Source organism: Trichechus manatus, unplaced genomic scaffold (assembly GCF_000243295.1).
Source record: "Trichechus manatus latirostris isolate Lorelei unplaced genomic scaffold, TriManLat1.0 scaffold00032, whole genome shotgun sequence".
Lineage (NCBI taxonomy): Eukaryota > Metazoa > Chordata > Mammalia > Sirenia > Trichechidae > Trichechus > Trichechus manatus.
Genome location: NW_004443968.1, coordinates 6,196,887 through 6,214,277, shown reverse-complemented (window position 1 = coordinate 6,214,277; position 17,391 = coordinate 6,196,887). Strand labels below are relative to the sequence as shown.

At 35.9% G+C, this 17,391-nt stretch overlaps 1 protein-coding gene across 6 annotated transcripts; it reads left to right on the top strand.

Annotated features, from left to right (window-relative positions):
• Positions 1-905: 905 nt before the first annotated feature.
• On the top strand, positions 906-17,177 carry ARRDC3 (arrestin domain containing 3). 6 transcript variants are annotated; one of them, XM_023730103.1, is made up of 9 exons: positions 1,346-1,479; positions 1,574-4,718; positions 5,397-5,478; positions 7,423-7,570; positions 8,566-8,668; positions 9,054-9,310; positions 9,639-9,801; positions 10,082-10,236; positions 12,518-17,177. In XM_023730103.1, exons 2-9 carry the CDS (start codon positions 4,709-4,711, stop codon positions 12,572-12,574), a joined length of 975 nt encoding a protein of 324 aa, XP_023585871.1. In that variant the 5' UTR covers positions 1,346-1,479; positions 1,574-4,708; the 3' UTR covers positions 12,575-17,177. The 6 variants fall into 6 exon arrangements, 5 of the variants coding, with proteins under 5 accessions (XP_004375081.1, XP_023585872.1, XP_023585869.1 ...); XR_002823831.1 differs by lacking the exon at positions 1,574-4,718 and having other exon boundaries at positions 906-1,479; positions 10,044-10,236; XM_004375024.2 differs by lacking the exon at positions 1,574-4,718 and having other exon boundaries at positions 906-1,479; positions 12,518-15,240.
• Positions 17,178-17,391: the final 214 nt, after the last annotated feature.

The following is a 17,391-nucleotide window of genomic DNA, read 5'->3' as shown; positions in this document are numbered from 1 at the left end:
GGCCTGTTTTAGGCCAAATTCTATACTCCTCTGGACACCGGAGTAGCAATCATGTCCTATCCTGCAAATCTAGTAGTAGGTGGTGTCTTAAAAAAAGACTTTTTTTCCTCTTCAAGGAAGTGGTCAAGCTTTTCCCTCCCTGGTGTCATCATGGAAACAATTTGGTTATTTTTCGTTGCTTTCTAATCAGGATATAAAAGAGAAAGCAGTTGAGGAGAAAGCAAAGACTACTGATTAAATTGTACTTGTTTCTCTTCCTTGATCCTTAACAATATCGTCTTTTAAGATTCCTTTGGCCTCGACTGAGTTCATTTCCACCCTGCCTACAAAGTACTGGTTTAAAACAAAACAAAAAACCCCTCAAAGTCAAGAATGCTTTTGTCTATGAACAATAATTCTTGTCTGTTTTTATTACGTTTTCTTTTGAAATTCGTTAGATTATGCTCGGTAACCAGCCGCTTGCCCAACCGGTTTCACCCCTTCCTCCATCTCTCCCTTCACACACACTTTTTCCTCCTCCCAGCCAGGCAGTTAGCAAAACCCTGCAGTGCTGGTAACGCACGCTTTGGACTGGTCACTCGGCAGTTTATCCATAGTTGGCTTGGCAAACAGCTCCCCACCCAGCCTTGTCCCCTAGTGGCCCCCTCTTGCCCATCATCTTTCTATTAGCGTGTGCTCGGTAAGAGGATCGAGATACCACGTCGAGGATTTACGGTAGCCTGCCTACCAATAGAAGCCCACAATAAAGAGAAGTCAGGTTGAGCCTCCCAGCGGCCCCAGTGTCTTCTTCCCCTAGCTCGACACCTACTGTACCCGAGACCGAGCAAGCGAGCGAGGGAGCCTGCCGGACGCGGGAGGGGGCGCGCAAGGAGGGCGGACAGCAGCCGCGGCGTGCGCATGCGCACTGGGGTTGTTTTTCCACAAAGCTTCTCTTAAAGTGAGCTAGCAGCCTTCAGCCGCCCGTCTTTGTACCGAGACCACTGAGACGAACTGGAGCGCGGAGGAGCAGTCTCCCTGCTGCCTTGACTTTTTAAGAAATCTCAATGAACTATTTGTAAAGAATCGCTGATCCTACCTGCAAGCTTTTTGCATGGCAAAGACATCGATCAGTGTTCAGTGAAGATCGCATTTTATATGCGATCTTGACTTTTGTTTTTTTGTTGGTCTTACATTATATTTTTATAGATTTTGTTATAAACATGGTGCTGGGAAAGGTTAAGAGTTTGACAATAAGCTTTGACTGTCTTAATGACAGCAATGTCCCTGTGTATTCTAGTGGGGATACAGTCTCAGGAAGGGTGAATTTAGAAGTTACTGGGGAAATCAGAGTAAAATCTCTTAAAATTCATGCAAGAGGACATGCGAAAGTACGCTGGACTGAATCTAGAAACGCCGGCTCCAATACTGCCTATACACAGAATTACACTGAAGAAGTAGAATATTTCAGCCATAAAGACATCTTAATTGGGCACGAAAGAGGTAAGTTTTCATATTGTTCAGTAGTCATTAGACCTATTTTCTTTGGAAAAGTAATTTTCTGAATTAATGTAAGTCTATTTTTACCATAACACAGCAGTTTGATGAAGGCTAGCAAAGTTGGAAGATGTGGATTCTCCTTGACATTCATCGTGTATTAGCCGTAATGCATGCGGGCATCTGCAAAGTGACTGCAAACTGCACTTATTCAGCTACTTCTAGTGCGCACTTGCAATCCAAATGGATTGCAAATGCACCTTACTTATAAATTCTGCTTAAATCTAATTCAGTAATTTTACTAATATGTTTTCAAATAAATTGCTAAAAGCTACAGCCCAGTATTAGATTTTCTATTTTACATTACAGCCTTAGCTCTAAAAGCGAGTTTCAGTGAAGAAATGGAACATTTTTCAATGGGTAATAGGTGTATTTCATTTTTAGTAGTGACATCCAGGAGACTTTGTAAAGATTGATCATTGTTCTTTGATAAAGAAAGGGTTTCCCATGGCTTATTTTGACATATGGTATTAACACCCCCACGTGTTTTTCCCCTCTTCTTTCCAATTCCTTTAGAAATTTACATCAAGCACTCTTTATTTTAAAGGACAATATCTACCATTATGATAGGTTTCAAGTCAGTTTTAGAAGCCATTTGGGGTCAGTAATTTTGTTTTCCGAGCATGATGTGTAACTTTGGAACGTGCATTCAATGAAACCTGTGCCAGTCAAATGGAATTGAAAAGTATTCGGCACATTGCATTTGATTTTTGGTTTGAAAAGGGGGATAAAGGGTTGTCAAAGGGAGAAGGGGCCCTGAGATTTCCAGTCTATTGTTTAAATGGTTACATTGTGGAAATATAGGAGACTCTAAGCTTGTTTTTCTAAGTTTCCACCCTTTGTTAGAAGCGGTTCAATCCTGTTTCGGACCAGTTCTGGGGGGTGGTGAGGAGGGGCGCTTGTTCTGCTCTCAGCAGATTGGTTACACGCGTCAGGTGGTGGCGATGACTTAATTCCTAGCCCAAGAAGAATATAATGTTAAAAATGGTTATGTAATTTTTGTGCTTCTCCTTTTTAATACAGCATTTAGTTCAAATGACGATTTTTTCAGAAATAAAAGTACAGTTTTACCTCCTTTTTTATTTAAAAAATATACATCCCGGGGGAGGTGCTAATTGAACTAAGGCAAGTATAGAAATGATGATTTGAGTTACAGTATTAACATTATTTTGAAAACATTAAGGTGAAATCAATTATTTTAATAGGGTTTTCATTATTGTACATAGGTAGTTTGCATACTGAAATAATTCCTGATTAATCTCTCCAAGCGTTAACTCTTATACGAAATGCAAATGCCTAATGATAGTCCTGGTATTTGCTGAAAAGCAGACCTAGGAGTTAGCGTATGTGAACCTTCAGGAGATTGCAGCCTTTCATAAAATGGATGGAAAGAAACAAAGGTTTTTCTTTAAGAAGTTGAGACTTGCAATAGGGGAAAGTAGAACAATGAGTGTGGGGACAAATACAATTGCATTAGTTGCTCTATGATTTCATGGTAAAGAAACTGTCCCGAACCCCATAAGATGCCCCTAACCCCTGCAAAGTGTGGACGAGCGCTTAGCCTGGAATAGTTTCAATGGCTTAAAAACTGGGACCTCTCAAACAAACCTGGTAACGGAGACCCCGCCTCGGGCGGCCCGCGATAGGTGGAGCGGGGTTTGTTAGCCTGTTGCTAAGGCGATGCCAGGCACTGATTGGATTGGGCGCCGGCGGGCGGGTGGGCAGAGTGGGCTCTGGGGCGAGGCTTGGAACCGGCGTGCGCCGGTAAAGGTCCCTCCAGACCGGCCGCCTCTTTTCCTACTCGCGTCCCTCCCGGGGCTTTTCGAGGCGTCCTGCGCCCTTGTTACGTCATGCTGTCACCCCTTACCCCGGCTTGGTTGGGGCACTGAAAAAAATGATTTCAGGCTTCAATAGAGGAGAGAAGCTTCTGCTGACCTTTAAGGTGCTGAATGGCCCTGAACGCAACTTTAGCTGGAGATCTTACTCAGAGGTGGGGTGGGTCGGGTAGCAGGACACCATTTTCCTGTTTTCCCAAAGTGTGAAGTGGCTTCTGCGAAAGGTTCTTTCCTCTAAGCTGAAGCAAAGTGTATTTCCCTCATACTTAATAAGTCACCAGACCAGCTACCTTGATTTGACCCGAGGGGAGAGATGGTAAAGGCTGGTCAAGAGCAGAAATGTTTCTAATAAATTTGGGTGGGGGTGCTTTGGCAAGTATTCCCTTTCCCCTCACCCATGTTTCTCCGTGCCTATCACCCCCTCACCCCACTTAAACCGCCCCACTTTCCCTCACCGCAGATTGTAAAGGTGTCAGAGTGGCCCGAGCCAGATCTAACCGGTCACTGGCTGGCGCATGTAAAGCGGAAGCGCCGCCGCGCGCTCGCCCCGCCCCGGTTGAGCAAGCTAGGCTGTGCGCGGGCGCGAGCGCCGCGCGACATATGCCGTATGTATAGCGCGCGGGCGGCGGCGGCGCGCGGGCGGGCCGGCTGGGATCTGCTCGCGCCGGTTTAGGCCGGTCCTCTCCTGCTCCGGTCTAGTTCTTGATTGACAGCTCGGCACTTGTTTACCACGGCGCGGCCGCCGCAGCTCGCCTCAATGAGACTGCTGAGCTGGCACAAAAAGGGAGCGAGTAGGGAAGAGACGGAGAGGAAGGCAAACTTTGGGCGCCTTCGAGGGGAGAGAATTTAAATGACCCCAATTCGCTAGCCAGTTTTTGATACAGAAATCCTTTGAGAGAATTTGCGCAGGGGACGACGAAGATAGTACTTAGATGTAAACGAATCACCGTAGTTTTTTAATAAAAGCCGACATGTATTTTTTGTTTTACTGTTATCGTTCGATGTAAGAGAAGCCAGCTCACGTTTTTTGTGCATATTCAAGTTTGCTGAGGGGAAGTTAAACGTAATACCAGTTTTTCGTTATTTCATGGTTAATTATAAAGGTTTCTACGCCGAGAAAACTACATAAATAAGACATACGAGTATATTATCTAATGCAGGACGCTGAAATCATCTTAAAAATCCAGAACCCCTCTCACATTTTTAATAGCATTTGTGTTCGTGACAATGAAGAAAGTAATGCATTTGGCTAAAAGAAATTGGTTATAAAACGAAAGGTCATCCCTTTTCTAGCAATTGGAAACAAACTTTATTAGACTTCGTTTTTCAAGAATGTGGGAATGTTTTCAGGTAAACAGGCACCGTTTAAATCCTATCCTTTGAAATTGGCTAAGGTATATTTTTTATATATGCAGATTTTTAACTGTTTCTAGGGAATTCATAAAAGGAAAACTATAAATGTCATTTTAGGTGCAATAAAGAATTTTTAGTTTTAGTTATGAAACTGACGTTAAAATCACTGTTCTTTTAACTCCAACATTTATTTGACAAAAGTTTTCTAATGGTTTAGGAATTGTAACGTGTCTTAAATTCACATCTTTGGTATCATTTCCCGGAAAATGACATTTTAAAAAGTTGACATGAACAGTTTTCTTTGTATACATAATGGCTGTAATATGATATATTTAAGTAAACAGGTGGAGACAGAGATAACATTATTTTAGTATAATTTGAAACCCTGAACCTTTTGTTGAGTATGTGCTAATATTAGATGCAGGTGCTTTACAGTTTGGGTTATTTTCTGTTTTTAAGAAAAGCTTTTGGGGTTATAAGTATTAATTATCCCCATTTTACAAATTGGCAGCTGAAAACTGAAAATGACGAAGTGGGGATTAGAACTCAGATCTCTGAGACTGTGAAGCTTGTGGCTTTAATCATTATATGAACGAATGTAAAGCTTTGCGGCCATGGAGAACTGTGTAAAGGTTTAATAACATGCCTTTTGTTTTCTTTTTCTGTTTATTTTAGATGATGATAATTCCGAAGAAGGCTTCAACACCATTCATTCAGGAAGGCATGAATATGCATTCAGCTTTGAGCTTCCACAGACGTAAGTATTATAATAATAGGCGTGTTTCATAAATATACATGGGCAAAAGCACTCTTAAAATTAAATATTCTTATATTTAAATTTTTTTAGTTGAAAAAAAAAACCCTTTTCATTACTGGAACTTGCTGCAGAAAAACAGTATTAAAGATAAGCTATTTTTTTAATCTAGCATGGCAAAATTAGAGAAAGCACAGCTTAATTCTTAGTACTCTGTTCCAAAGTTTATGAGGTTCTTAAAACATGTATAGTGTTTCATTTAACATGAGTAAATGAGGGTGCCAGTCAAATAGTAAACACTTTTTAAATAGTTTATTATCATTTAGCATTATAAGTAAAGGTAGAGCATATCAAGTTTCTCATTCAGTAGTTTCAGTTTATAGAAATTCAGTGTTCTACCTTTTTTGCTAAGACTAACCAATAACAGTAAGTTTAGAAACAAAAATAATTAGAACTATCCTAAATTTAGAAATGATCTTCTTTTGATATGAATTTGGTAGCTTCTGTGCAAAAATCTATTAGGAAGGTCACATAAGAGATATTATGACCTGACATTAAAAGGAAACAGTCATCAGAGATATTCTAATCTGAGGCTTTTGGAGTCTACTATGAAAGGAAAATGGTAAATTCTTAATGTAATAGCCCATTGTTAGAAGAGGTTATTCAAACTTTGTTCAATAATGCCTTTAACAGATTTTAAAAACTTGCAAGGGGGCACTTGTACTGATTATTTTGGAGGGTAAACTGAGATTGCTAAGAATTTTATCAAGTGCCAATATATACATAATTCTATATTCTAGTACTTGAGTTGTTATGTGTAAAGAGTTCATAAATGTTTTACAGAGTATTCTATTTACAATATTACTTGAGAGACCTTCATTTTGAATATAATGCTCTAATCTGCTTTGAGAGAAATGCTTTAAGTCTGTGGATAGAGTAAGATTAACATGGGGCCTGAATGTTTTCAAAGGATGGAGATAATTTAGTTTTGTTTTGTTTTTTTAAGTGGTATCTAAACCAAATTGGTTAAAATAAACTTTGGAAGAATAGCGTAAAGTTTTAAGGTTTAGAAGTACTACGTTTTATTTTTCTGTGCTATACAAGTTAATGTGGGGGAATCTAAAATGCAAAAAATTTTTGTAAAAATACCACTATATTTCTCTTACTAATCCAAGCTAACACTCTACTTTTTAAATAACTGAATGTGGTGCATGTTTCTAATGAAATTGTGAAAAAGACACCCCCTAAAATAAGACCCTCCACAAGTAATAATACATGGAAGAATTGAAAACTGATTTCCTTAATACAAATCAGTAGAACTATTTGTTTTTTTGTTTTAGGGTATAAAGTTACAAAACATGGCCAGGAGAAAATAAATAAATAAATAAACTGGGAAATGTAAAGGCAGTTTTTTCAGAGTTAGAAGTGTGAAATTTTTAAAACTATAACAACTAGTCTAGGTCTTTTCTAGACCTAATTGGTTACTATGAAAAGAGGTAATAGTTCCTAACTAATGAGAAGTGGAGCACTCACTGTAGGGAATTTGGTGTGGGTGTTTAACCAGTGTGTAGAATTTCTCAATAGAAATAGTTGAACCATTATTAACTTCATTTTTAAATTAAATTCTTGACCTTTTCAAGAATTGTTCATTTCCAAACTTTCATAATTTTGCCACTAGCTTTAAAAGTAGCCTCTTCTTATTTTAAAGGAATTATATTCTTCTCGGTTTTTTAAGCAAAATTTGTATAATATTTAACTATTATTATGTGTTGTTTGGAAACAATTTTTTTTCCCCGATGACTTATCCCTTTGGAAATTAAAAAAATTATGTTTGATACCTCATTGGTACATAAACAGTACAAAATGTTGACGCTTTTATGCTGACCTACTGTATAAATATTAGAAAGAGGTATAAAATTAATATATTGACGTTTATATTCTGCACAGACCACTTGCTACCTCATTTGAAGGCCGACATGGCAGTGTGCGCTATTGGGTGAAAGCCGAATTGCACAGGCCTTGGCTTCTACCAGTAAAATTAAAGAAGGAATTTACAGTCTTTGAGCATATAGATATCAACACTCCTTCATTACTGGTAAGAATTGACTGAATACTTCATTCTTTGTCTTTGGCATCTAAATGCAAAAGAATAATCACTTAAAACTGCAGTCTCTATAGTTTTTAAATGGTGGTTTTATTTTAAAATCTTATAAATACTGATCTTTCAAATGCAGTCAAGAGCATAAAGATTAACAAAGAATAAGCTCAAATTTTCTGGTATTATAGTAACTTGAAGTAAATTGAAAACATAAAACCAGTACATTGTATGAACTATCTCTTACTCAGAAAATAACAGCAGTAACAAAAAACAGATCTGTTCTCTGGTTAATTTTGGTGAAAGAGAAACAGTAATAATATTTATTATAAGACAATATCGCTTAACTTGAAGATGATAAATTTAAAATTTGTACTGCATTGCATTATTCCGATATAGGGATAGTTGTCAAATGATGGGGAGATTTATCACTTTCATAAAAAAATTTAATCCTTTTATTTTTTCATGAAATTAGTTCAAATTTGACGTCAAAACTTTATTTGGTCTAAACAAATGATAACATCTTTAACGCACATAAGAATTAATCTTAAAAATGAGTAGCTTTGCCTTTTTTAATACTGATTTTCACATTCTCAAAGATGTTAACGTTTGGGATTATAATCAAGTTTCTTTCTATGCTGCCTTTTTTTAAGGTAGTTTAAATGGAATGTGGAAAGGGTTTTTTTTTTTTTTTTAAATTGGTTGATTGATTCATTTGTCTTGAATTACTGTATATGTAAATACTGTGAGCTAAAACCATGTTTATGGGATATTATATTAAGCCCTGTACCCCTTTTTTCTTTAATTGAATGGAAAATTAAAGACAAAAGCAGGGTTTAATTCAGAAGCAGTTTGGTAGTAAAGAAAATATATCTGGATTTAGGAAAAAACGATTTTAATTTTAAATTCTCCAAGAATTTAGGGGTGTATTTTAAAATGCTCTAGTATGTTCCAGTTTATACATTGATCTCTTTCTCTAAATTTATATCTTACAGTCACCCCAAGCAGGCACAAAAGAAAAGACTCTCTGTTGCTGGTTCTGTACCTCAGGCCCAATATCCTTAAGTGCCAAAATCGAAAGGAAGGGCTATACCCCAGGTATGGATAAGATGGATTCCCACAAAAAACAATCTTTTTTTACTTAGCTTTTATGTATAAATTTATAGTGTTGCTACTAAATATGAACATGATACAGTATAGTTTGGTAATGTAAATTGTGCTTATCCAGTTTGCATTCTTAAATTGGAGTATAATCTCTTTCTTCAAATAGCTAGTTCATTTTTATAGCTCTAGTTGTTTACCATACCTAGGGCACGTAGTTATCCATGTAGTCTGTTGAACTTTCTGACTTTAGCTTAAGACTCTAGATTTGTATTTTTTTTTTAAATTGTGGTGAAAATATACACAAGAATACATTTGCCAGTGCAACAATTTCTACACATTTGTATTTTTCTTAAATTTTTTTCTTTTTTTTACTCTGTAGGTGAATCAATTCAGATATTTGCTGAGATCGAGAACTGCTCTTCCCGAATGGTAGTGCCAAAGGCAGCCATTTACCAAACACAGGCCTTTTATGCCAAAGGGAAAATGAAGGAAGTAAAACAGCTTGTGGCTAACTTACGTGGGGAATCTTTATCATCTGGAAAAACAGAGACGTGGAATGGCAAATTGCTGAAAATTCCACCAGTTTCTCCCTCTATTCTTGACTGTAGTATAATTCGTGTGGAATATTCACTAATGGTATGTATAAATTCAAGAATTATCTTAAAGTCTTAAAGTTACAACGATACCATTTTATTTTAAATCCAAAATTTGATTTTTATAATCCATGTGTAGCAATATATACAGATATATATGTGTGTATATAGTATAGACTATAATTATTAATTTTATATGTAAATAATTGTATATTGCTATATAATAGAGAAAATTTAATTGTCTATCATATATACCTAAATAGAAAATGAAATAAATGACAGTATCAAATAACATAAAAATTAAATAACTTGTTTTTAAAAAGGAAATAATGCTTGGTATTCTAAACCTTCCATATCCTTTCACTCTTTAGGTATACGTAGATATTCCTGGAGCTATGGATTTATTTCTTAATTTGCCACTTGTCATTGGTACCATTCCTCTACATCCATTTGGTAGCAGAACTTCAAGTGTAAGCAGTCAGTGTAGCATGAATATGAACTGGCTTGGTTTATCTCTGCCTGAAAGACCTGAAGGTAATTTGATAATACATATCTAAACCAATCCCCTGTTATTAAGAGCATAGTTTTGGTTAGCATAGTTTTGCTTCTGATATTTGTGACCCCAGATAAACTTTTGTCTTTTCCCTAAAAAGAGTAGGTATGCCCCTAATGTTATATTTAAAATGTTTCCCTAGTTTTGATCACCAAATACTTGTTATTTTACCTTGACATTCTTTTTTAATACGTATTATTCTGTATATTTTGACATGCATAAGAACATGCTGTTCGAATTGCGTGTATCTTTTCCCTACAGCACCACCAAGCTATGCAGAAGTGGTAACAGAGGAACAAAGGCGGAACAATCTTGTACCAGTGAGTGCTTGTGATGACTTTGAGAGAGCACTTCAAGGACCACTGTTTGCAATTATCCAAGAGTTTCGATTCTTGCCTCCACCTCTTTATTCAGAGGTAAGCACTAACCCCTCAAGTGTGAAATAGGCTGGTTCTCTTGGGGAACAGCATTGCACATTTTTTAAAAATATAGGTAGATCTTGGTTATTGTAATGATAATAGAAGAACAAATAATTTAGAACAACAAAAATAACTTTTTTAAAGATTAGGGATGTCAGTGTTTACTAGGTTTAACACAGAAGTAGGACTGTTCAGTTATGTTATTGGGAAAATACAATAATGATAAAACTTCAGGTGAATTATTTACATTTTTTGAAGAAAGAGTTCCTATTTTAAAGCATCAGTAGAAATAACTGGTATTTTGCAAGCATTGATACAGAACAGAATTTATCTTACGGTCCTTTTTCATTTTAATTCTTGCGTATCTTAACAGTCATAAGAGAAAATAACATTTCTGATAACATCTTAAAAGCATTCTTATACCGTTAGATTATTTTCATTCATTTCATACAAATGGCAAGTAAGCACTAATGTGAATAAAACATGCCCCTTATTTGGGGAAAGCTTACAGACTAGTGAGAAGAACAAACTTAGAAGCAAATTACTACACAGCAATGTGGTGTAAGTATGCATAGTTCATTTTAGGAACAGTTTACTGGGCCTTGGGAATTGGAAGGGGCTTCCCCGAGGAGGTAACTGTTAAGCTGAATCTTAAAGAAGAGTGAATAGTCCTCCAAGGGCTGAACAGTCCAGACTGGAAGGGCAGCATCTGTAAAGGCAGGGAGGTGGGACAGGGGAACCCAGCAATTAAAGGAAATTTCAGAATGTATATGTATATAGTACACATTTTAAGGGGCTTTGAAGTTGGTCTTGATAACAAAATAATCAAAAATTTTGTAAATCAGTAGAATCAGGTTTTTCTTTTGGTTACTGTAGTTTAGATAGCTATTCTATAATAAAATATTACTCCCAAAGGAATTGGTTTATTCGTCAGCAGTTTTTTGTTTGTTTTTTTAACACCATGGCTGGCAGAGTTGATTTTCCTTTGGATGTGGTTAATATGAGATTCACTTTATTTGTTAATTGTAGGATATTCAGAAACTATTCTTTGAAATTCTTGATTAGATATCATTTTCCCTAGCCCATTCCAATTCATAAAATTTTACATTAGGTACTAAAAACACCCTACCACTTGTTAAAGATTTTGGTGTATCATTTTTATTCCAACATTTTTGTCTCACTAATCAAGTCAGTCATTTCTGCTTGATTTGAGGCTTCTGGCTATCCAGGGGCATTTGAAATGAATAACAATCTAAGTTGCATTAACTTTTTTTGACGGTTTGTCCTAAAATTCTTCTCAAGTGAACTAAAGATGATTAAGATAATTAAAAAGTTTTAAAATCCTAAGGTAAGTTCAGTATGTGATTTAATTTGTTAGCATCGAGCCACATAGAGGGTACCAAGTTCTAGATTGTACTGCTCCATCAGGGCTCCAAAACCGTTCTAAACTTTCATATTTTTTTCTTTCAAGGATGCTCATTAAAAGACAGAAAAGTGATTCGGCTTTTTTCCTTTATTTTACTTAAAGAGCATCTGAAGAACTTTGGATTGCCCCCATTTAAATGCAGGTGGATGGATCTTGTCTAAAAGATCTTTCGGTAAAAGTGTTAAACCCAACAATTTGCCTTCTACTCATTCTCTTTGTATCTGAGAAGTAACTGAAATATATTGACTTTCCTAAGTTTATGTGAACCTGAGATATGGAAGCCCGTAGAACATCTCGGGTTCAACATTGTTATATCTTGATACGTACTGTACCCAGTACCTTCTCTGGGCATTACACCCATGAGTTACTCCCTCACGTAAACAGGAAGCGCATCGATTGCACAACTGTGTTCTTCCTAAAGCTTAGAAAAAGAGAGGAGTTGACTTTCTTTGTAGAGGGATGAAAGGGATACTTTATAAAAGATCATTGCTATGCAGGTATTTTCCATTGTGTATTTGAGTCTTAAGTAAGTACTGGCTAAAAAATTTCCATTCCCTGATAAAATTTTACCATTGGCTTTTGTGAAATAGAGGACTATTTAGGCATACCTTTATAAATTTTATTGTTAACATAGTAATTGAGTATCTGGCACCTTCATAGATAACACCAGCACTGTTTCTTCTCCACCCAACATATCAGATATGAAAAGAGAATAATTGAGTTTAATTTGCTGCCAAGCTGTTTGTGTTCTTTCTGATTATATTTCTTAACTAGTACTCAAACTTACAATTATTTGCTGTGTTCTTAGACTTTATCAAATAACTTTATAATTTTATTCTCGTTTTTTTCTAGGTTGATCCAAATCCTGATCAGTCAACAGAAGATAGACCATCATGCCCCTCTCGTTGAAGGAATACTTGTTTAAATCAGGTTGATGTGGGTTCCGAACTATATCTCTTCCCGGCTGAGGACAGAGGAAGTATCTTGGAGACACGTTTTCAGAGGAAGTGGAATTGCTTTTGCCCAGAAAAATGGCAAATACACGAAACAACCAGCGATCATGCTTTAGAAGCCTATAGCAACATTCTGGGACTGCTCCAACATGCTTGAAGATCTAAGCTTTTCTTCTTTAAAACTGGCACATACTAAGAGCAGTCTTCTTAGCCTATGGGGTCATACGTGTCAAGACACCATGTTGTAAAAGAGGGATGATTTCCTCCTTTTGATTTGAAAATTTGCACATGCTCAATGCTTACATTGTGCGGTTCAATGTCACTACAGCTTTTTTTTCCCCCCCCCATTTATGGCAGACTCTTAATACTCTTTTAAAACTTGCTTGTGGTCAGCACAAGGAACAAAAGAAAGCTTTGAAAAAACTTTAACATGAAAAAAACGCACTGACATTTTTTATTTAATATAGCCTGGGCTTTACCTGCGTATGCACATGCTCAGAATTGTTCTACTAGGCTGACCATGTATCACCTCTTCAGCTTGGATCCTATTGTGGATTTATTTACAAACATCAAATGCCTTCAAGCCAATCCTTCTTGCTGTATGTTTTGCAGCCTACTGTAGTAGATACGCAACAGATAATGTGGGAAACAAGAAAGAGGAGGAAGCTAATAAGAGACTGTTAAGATTGTGTATCTTGGTTTCTTTTAAGAATTTGTTGCCTTTCTACTATTACAGCAAAGCAGCATTTTGTTACTGACTGCCTAAAATCACTTAATCTCAGGTGAACGCATCACTTGCCAAACTGTTGAAATGCTATTTGTGTTTTGTTGCACTGTTGAGTTAATTTTTTTGTTGTTGTTGTTTGGTTGGCTTTTTAGAGAGGGAAATTTGGAAAAGGGACATACACAAAAGTGATAACCCACCCACATTCCCTTTTTATCATTATACACATGAGAAGAAATTAGCAGAGTTAAGAATAAAGAAAGGCAGTATGGCAGGCACCAGCAAAGAGTTAAGGGCCATTGCTCTTAAAAATTATTATTTTTATTGTTATTTTAAATGTATGGAAGTTTTCCAGTTACCAGGGAAAGGAGGAGAAAGTGCATTTATTTCTGTACAAAGTTACTCAATTACCTCCAAAACATAATATGTTGGAAATCGTTTTTGCTGGTGGAAAGTATTTTAATGAGCAGGAATATGTTGACTAGAGAGCTTAGTTTATACATTTGCTATCCTGCTCAAGCTTGACAGAGCATGGAAACCCAAGTTTATTCTAAAAATGTATAACTTCAGAATTAAAAATAGTAGAATGTGTTCTGGGATAATAACTGTTTTGTATTTTTGTTTTTACTTTTTAAAGGAAATTTTTTTCCATTTCCTAAACATTTTACTAAACATGAGAAATCATTCACTTGGGTATATATAGATAAGATACAAAGAATGATCAATCAGTAAATTACAGTTTATATTGAAGAGAATTTACAGTTGGCTCATAAATATACCAGCATTCATAATGATGTTTAAAATTGCATTTTCCAGTGTACCAAGTGTACTACTATTTTTTTTTTTTTTTAAGATGGAATTCAGCTCTGATGTTTTTAATAAAAATCAGCATCTCTGATGTTGCAACGTAGTGTGAAATGGGTGTCACATCTATCCTGCCATTTAGTCCCACAGTTAATAAAGTGGCTGAAAATAATTGTAAGTCTGGCTTGGTGCTTGACCTGGTTAAATACTGTCTTAAAGCTTCATACAAAACAAATAGGCTTTTCCATAAGTGGCCTTTACGAAAACATGGAAGACAATTCATGTTTGAAAACTGCTGACAGGGTGAAGAAAGCCCAGTGTAAAAATGAATCGCGTTTTAAGTGATTCAGTTTAAGGGTTTGGGCTCCCGTAAGCAAACTAATACTAGATAATAAGGAAATGGGGGTGAGATATTTTTTTATTACTGTTAAATCATTTTGTGAATGTCCCCCTCAAAGGAAGCTAATGGAATATTTGGCATAAAGGGCATTTGGTGGTTTTATTTTTGTTTGGGGGGGTGGTTGTCAGAAAATCCTTTTTCTTATGTCTAACTGACTAGGGAACAATTGTTGATATGCATAGCATTGGAATACTTATCACCATATACGCTCATAAATAACACAAGAAACAAGAATGACCAATATTCTAATAATTGGCACTGGGTCACAAAATAAGATGTGATAAAAATTTAAATTTATAAAACTTTATCAAATAAAGTTTTATTTTCTCCATTAAAGTATTTCTTTACTGTCTTATTTAGAGGCATTACTTTACTCTTTCCTAAATATTGGTCAATTCCTGACATAAGATGTGAGGTTCACAGTTGTATTCAAGTATTCAAGATAGATTCCTGATTTTTCAATTAGGAAAAGTAAAATCCAAAATGGTAGCAAAACCAAGTGCAATATTAAATGTTTGCTTTATAGTTCATACTCTATGGCTATTCTGTAAATTTTTCCCCCTTTTTTTATTTGGTGCTGAATATGTCCTTGTAGGCTCTGTTTTAAGAAAACAATATGTGGGAAGTGATTTAATTTTTCCTATTGCTCTTCCTTGTGGAAAATAAAGTGTTTTGTTTTCTCTTTTTTGTAAAATTGTTCGGAGGTTTATTTGAATCCTGATCATACTGGTAACGCATGATGCAAGCATGCACTACAGTTAAACTCTGTTTTAAGCCGTTCTGGATAAGAGTTAAACTTCTAGATCTCTACTAAAGAAAATTACTGAAGCCTTAGAATTTTTAATACTAATCATTATTGTTTTACTTAATTCACTAAGTTATCAACATTTATAAAACTTTTAATTTAGATTTATAAATGTCAGTATTGTATAGGAACCAAACTTAACCAAGTAAAGTATTTCACTTTAAGGTACCAGTTTACTTCCTGTGATATGTCCAACTTACCAGTATATTGTTAAAAGAATGTATAAGTCTTAGAGTAGTTGGTAAAGTTAGGAGTACTTTTGGAATCACATTTAGAATTAATCTTTCAGTGTTCCATACATTCACATTCATGTATGAGCTATCAAGTTGTATATGTGCCTTATATGATTCTCGCGTATTTCTCCCCAAACGTATACAGTTACAAAGGCATCTAGACGATACATTTTGTTCACATAATGACTTGATTTTACAGTATATTGTTATTCTCAACTAAGAGCCAGCAATATACACAACGTCTTAATACAATAAGGAATAAAAGTGTGGAGGAAGAGGAATTAAATGACTAGAAGAGGAAACCTAGGTTCTGGGTTCTACAACTTCGTATGTGGCCTTGAAGATACGTGAGTTTTGCTTTCTTCATCTATAAAGTGAATAGTTTATACAAGACCGTTTTCACCACTGAAGGTACGAGGTTATAATGCAGCTTTTAGGTAAGGAAATGCTTCAAATCAACTGTTAGAACAAAGTGGAAACAGAACACGCTGCTTCTAAGTTGACATTGAATTTTAGACCTAGAGTACATTATCTCTTGGGTTACATAAGGGCTACAATGTGTTATCTTGGAAAAGAGCCCTGGTGGTGCAGTGGTTAAAGTACTCAGCTGCTAACTGAAAGGTCAGTGGTTTGAACCCATCAGCAGCTCTGCAGGAGAAAGATGTGGGAGTCTGCTTCCATAAGGACTACAGCCTCAGAAACCCTATGGGGCATTTCTATTCTGTCCTAAAGGGTTGCTATGAGTTGGAATCTATTCAACAGCAACGGGTTTGGTTTCTGGTGTTCCCTTGCTCTGCTTTTGCATTAATTCAGCTACTCAAAATTACCCTTGTCATTAATTATAATTTATTGAGTGGCTAAGCTCAACATGTTTATCAGGACTTTTAATTTTAAGAGAGAGAAACTTGAACTAGCAAAGTAAAAAAAAACAATGTATTTGCTAATCCATGGATAAACTAATTTTAAGCACATCTGGATCCAGGAATCCAAACAATGTCCTGGGGATACACTGTTTTGTCTTTCATCTTTGTTCACTTATCCTGTTTTCATATTGACCTTACTCTTTCACATTAGATGGACCAGGAAATATGACCCCAGTTATTATAGCTCATAGAAGAAATATCTGGAGTCCCCAGATCACTTCTTAGGGAAGATTCTGGTTGCCTGAGTCACATATCATACCACACAGAATGAGTTTCCCAATAAAAAGAGTTGTTCTATTTCCAGATGAAGGGAGAAAAGAGTTCCCCACATTCTTGCTATTTCAAGTGTTGTTCAAAACAGCAGGAAGGGCATCACCTGTGAGCTCTTCAGAAAAGCAGAATATCAGGACCTACCCCAGAATATTGGTCCAGAATCTACCTGTATACATGATCAGTATTAAAATTTGAAAGCTCTGCAGTACACAATGGAAAAGTAAAACATGAAAATACTGAATAGGTAACTTTGTTTTCATGAATTCCAAGCTACCACTGAGTTGAGGATTTGTGACACTTAAGTGAAAAATAATCACGCCATTTTTAATCCCAAAGCATATTTATGGCTTGATTTTTTTTTTTAATAATATTTTATTGAGTTTTTGGCGAAAGTTTACACAGCGAGTTAGGTTCCCATTTGACAATTTCCATACAAATTTTTCAGTGGCATTATAAATTTATCATGATCTGTCAATATTCTTTTTTTTTTTTAACAGTTTCTACATGTAAAATTTGGTGACATTGATTACATTCTTCAAGTTGTGTAACTATTCTCATCTTCCTCTTCTGAGTTGTTCCCTCATTAACATAAACTCACTGCCACCTAAATG

Excerpts from the sequence above, each read along its gene's own strand:
- ARRDC3 (XM_004375024.2), top strand. The coding sequence starts at position 1,200 with ATGGTGCTGGGAAAGGTTAAGAGTTTGACAATAAGCTTTGACTGTCTT. Across the intron at positions 7,571-8,565 it reads TCAACACTCCTTCATTACTG|TCACCCCAAGCAGGCACAAA; the intron begins GTAAGAATTGAC and ends TATATCTTACAG. Across the intron at positions 9,311-9,638 it reads GTGTGGAATATTCACTAATG|GTATACGTAGATATTCCTGG; the intron begins GTATGTATAAAT and ends TTCACTCTTTAG.